Source organism: Helianthus annuus, chromosome 10, assembly GCF_002127325.2.
Source record: "Helianthus annuus cultivar XRQ/B chromosome 10, HanXRQr2.0-SUNRISE, whole genome shotgun sequence".
Classification (NCBI taxonomy): Eukaryota; Viridiplantae; Streptophyta; class Magnoliopsida; order Asterales; family Asteraceae; genus Helianthus; species Helianthus annuus.
In genome coordinates this window covers 40,283,785-40,286,253 of record NC_035442.2, presented here as the reverse complement: position 1 = coordinate 40,286,253, position 2,469 = coordinate 40,283,785, and the positions used below count along the sequence as shown (strand labels likewise).

Sequence of the window (2,469 nt, the reverse complement as noted above, 5' to 3'; positions counted from 1 at the left end):
TCACACTGCCATATAAGCGAACCTGATTACGATCCCTATGAGCGAACCTGTATCTATAATGTACATATAAGCGAACCTATTACAATTAAACATGATTTTGACTATCTAGACCCTCTGTTGACCTATCTTGACCTAAGACTTCACGTAGACGTAGTCAACAGACATCCCATGCATCAACACATGGAAGCCATAGCACAAATGAAGAAATCATTGATCATAACAACCATCAAACTTGATCAAGATCGAGATTTACAATTTCATCAAACAAGGTGGCACCTTTGCAAGAACTTTTGGTCTAAATTAAAGGTACAAGAGATGGAGATGGGCCAATTGGTGAAGTTGATAGAGGGAAGAACATTTGGGAAAGAATTTTTGGTGTTTAATTGTATGGTTGGTCTTCCACATATGGGAAGGACAAGAAAACCAAATCAAGTTACCGACTTTCTAAAAGTAGCAAAACTTGTTTTAGAAGAAAACGAAGGGATTATAACCTTTGGAGATGGTGAGGAAGGTGAAAGAACCGGGAACTTTTTTTATTTTCCTTTGTTTTCCGACAACAAGTTGGCACATTACAAAGCGTTATATGAATCAATAGAAAGCGGTTTTCCTGATTATCTCAATGAAGCAAGAATAGCTATAGAGACCCCTTTTCTTGAACCTTTTGTATCATCAAAATCTTGGTTTCAAAAGTGGAAAGAGCAAAGGGAAGACACTGGTTTCCAAGAGGTTCTCAAGTTAATAAGAGTAAGGATGAGTAAAGAAAACTGGAATGAAGCAAGGGAATTGGTAAAGGAAGGGGAGAGTCCATATGGAATCAGGATTGAAGAAGAGAATGGAAATGTAATGGTATTGGAATGGAGAGGAATTCCACTTGTGAAAGTTTCTGCTTGGGTGTATACAAATTAAGATTCAGAATTTGATACTTAGAATATAGAGACTTGTACAAAAACTATTTATTGTTTATGAGTGTATATTTTCCTTGTAAATATGGATTCTTACTACAAAAAATAAGATAATTTGATATGATCAAGGCATACAAAGATTAAACTTAAGATCTAGTATTGTGCATTTCATCACCTACTCCAGTTTTGTTGCCAATACAAAATCTAATCGAATAGAGAATACAAACATATTTATAATCAACACAACTGTATTAAATTGCTTCTAACCACTCCAACAAATTTGAAAATGGAACTTTAACAAGAAACAAGTGTTAGCACGTGCAATTCACAAAAGGTGAGAAAGTGTGTAGAAACAGATGAAATGTGGTTCACAAATCGTAAATCCAACTCCAAATTGTTAGGGACACAATTGGTACAATACAAACAAGAGAGAAATTGACAGAAAAGGTAACCCTAATCATTCGTGAGTATATTTCCATTGATTCTTAGATCAAGTACAGAATCAGTTATTGTATAGAATCAGTTACTATAGTTGGTATTTAAAGTTAGGATTTTACACTAATGACAGATTACAAAAGTGGCCCTTATTGTTACCAACTACATGAAATGGGTAAGTCCTCCATTTTTCAACCCAATTGGCGCCCTAACATAACTACTATTTGAAATAAGAATTTTGGGTCTTTTGGCAATAAATGATCACTTAAGGAGGTCCTCCGGATTGCTTTAGTAAATGGAAGTGGAAGGTAGGTTGTACGTGCATCAACACCACTATTTGGCTGCAAATAATTTAGCATGATTTTTTTTATTTTTTTGTAAACTGAATCAGTAAGCTGCCTAGGAGATAAAAGCTCCACGGATAAAAGTAATTGGATATTGTTTCTGCATTGATGTATTGTAAAATACATCTCTTTTCTGTGTATAGTTTGTGTAGTTTTAGAAGTTTTAGATTAGTTTCTAATTAGAATTTTCATACTACTGATTGAATTATGATTTCCAGGTTTCAGATGTAACGCCTTGCTTTTTAGAATCTCCCTTATTTAGATAGTTTGTCTTATATTCTATTTATGGGAACTCGTATTCTCTTATAATCGTATTTAATATCCAATTATTGTAATCCAATGCTTTGATCATGTTGGGATTGAACCCTGCCAAAGGAACAGATAATTAAAGCCAAAACTGGATCAGAGAAGTGGATCCAGAATAAGCAGATGTTATGCATGCAAGTCTCTCCCCTTGAAAGTGGTTTCAACATCTGCTAACCTCCTATCTACTGATCATACAAACTGCTGACCTACAACTGCTGATTGATGAAACAATAGTTAAACGGGCAGGGTTAACACATTGGTCTCATCAAGAAGGGTTAATCCCTTCCTCTCGAGGATCGCTAGCGGATCGCCTGTCGGTTGATCTCCTGCACAAGGAAACAAACCGTGACTCGTAACAAGGAGGATGGGGTGGGGGGTGCTCCTTGTTACCACTCTCCGGCGTGAGAATCAATAGTCTGCTTGGGAAGCAAAGTATGATAGTAGTAGTAGTGAGAGAGTTGTGAAGAGATACCTCAAACCTG

General features: G+C 36.0%; 1 protein-coding gene across 1 annotated transcript; it reads left to right on the top strand.

Annotated features, from left to right (window-relative positions):
* Positions 1-315: 315 nt before the first annotated feature.
* On the top strand, positions 316-906 carry LOC110881017 (protein NODULATION SIGNALING PATHWAY 2-like). Its single transcript, XM_022129405.1, has one exon. It carries the CDS (start codon positions 316-318, stop codon positions 904-906), a length of 591 nt encoding a protein of 196 aa, XP_021985097.1.
* Positions 907-2,469: the final 1,563 nt, after the last annotated feature.

Bases quoted from the DNA above. Each gene is read 5' to 3' on its own strand.
- LOC110881017 (XM_022129405.1), top strand. From the start codon at position 316: ATGGAGATGGGCCAATTGGTGAAGTTGATAGAGGGAAGAACATTTGGG.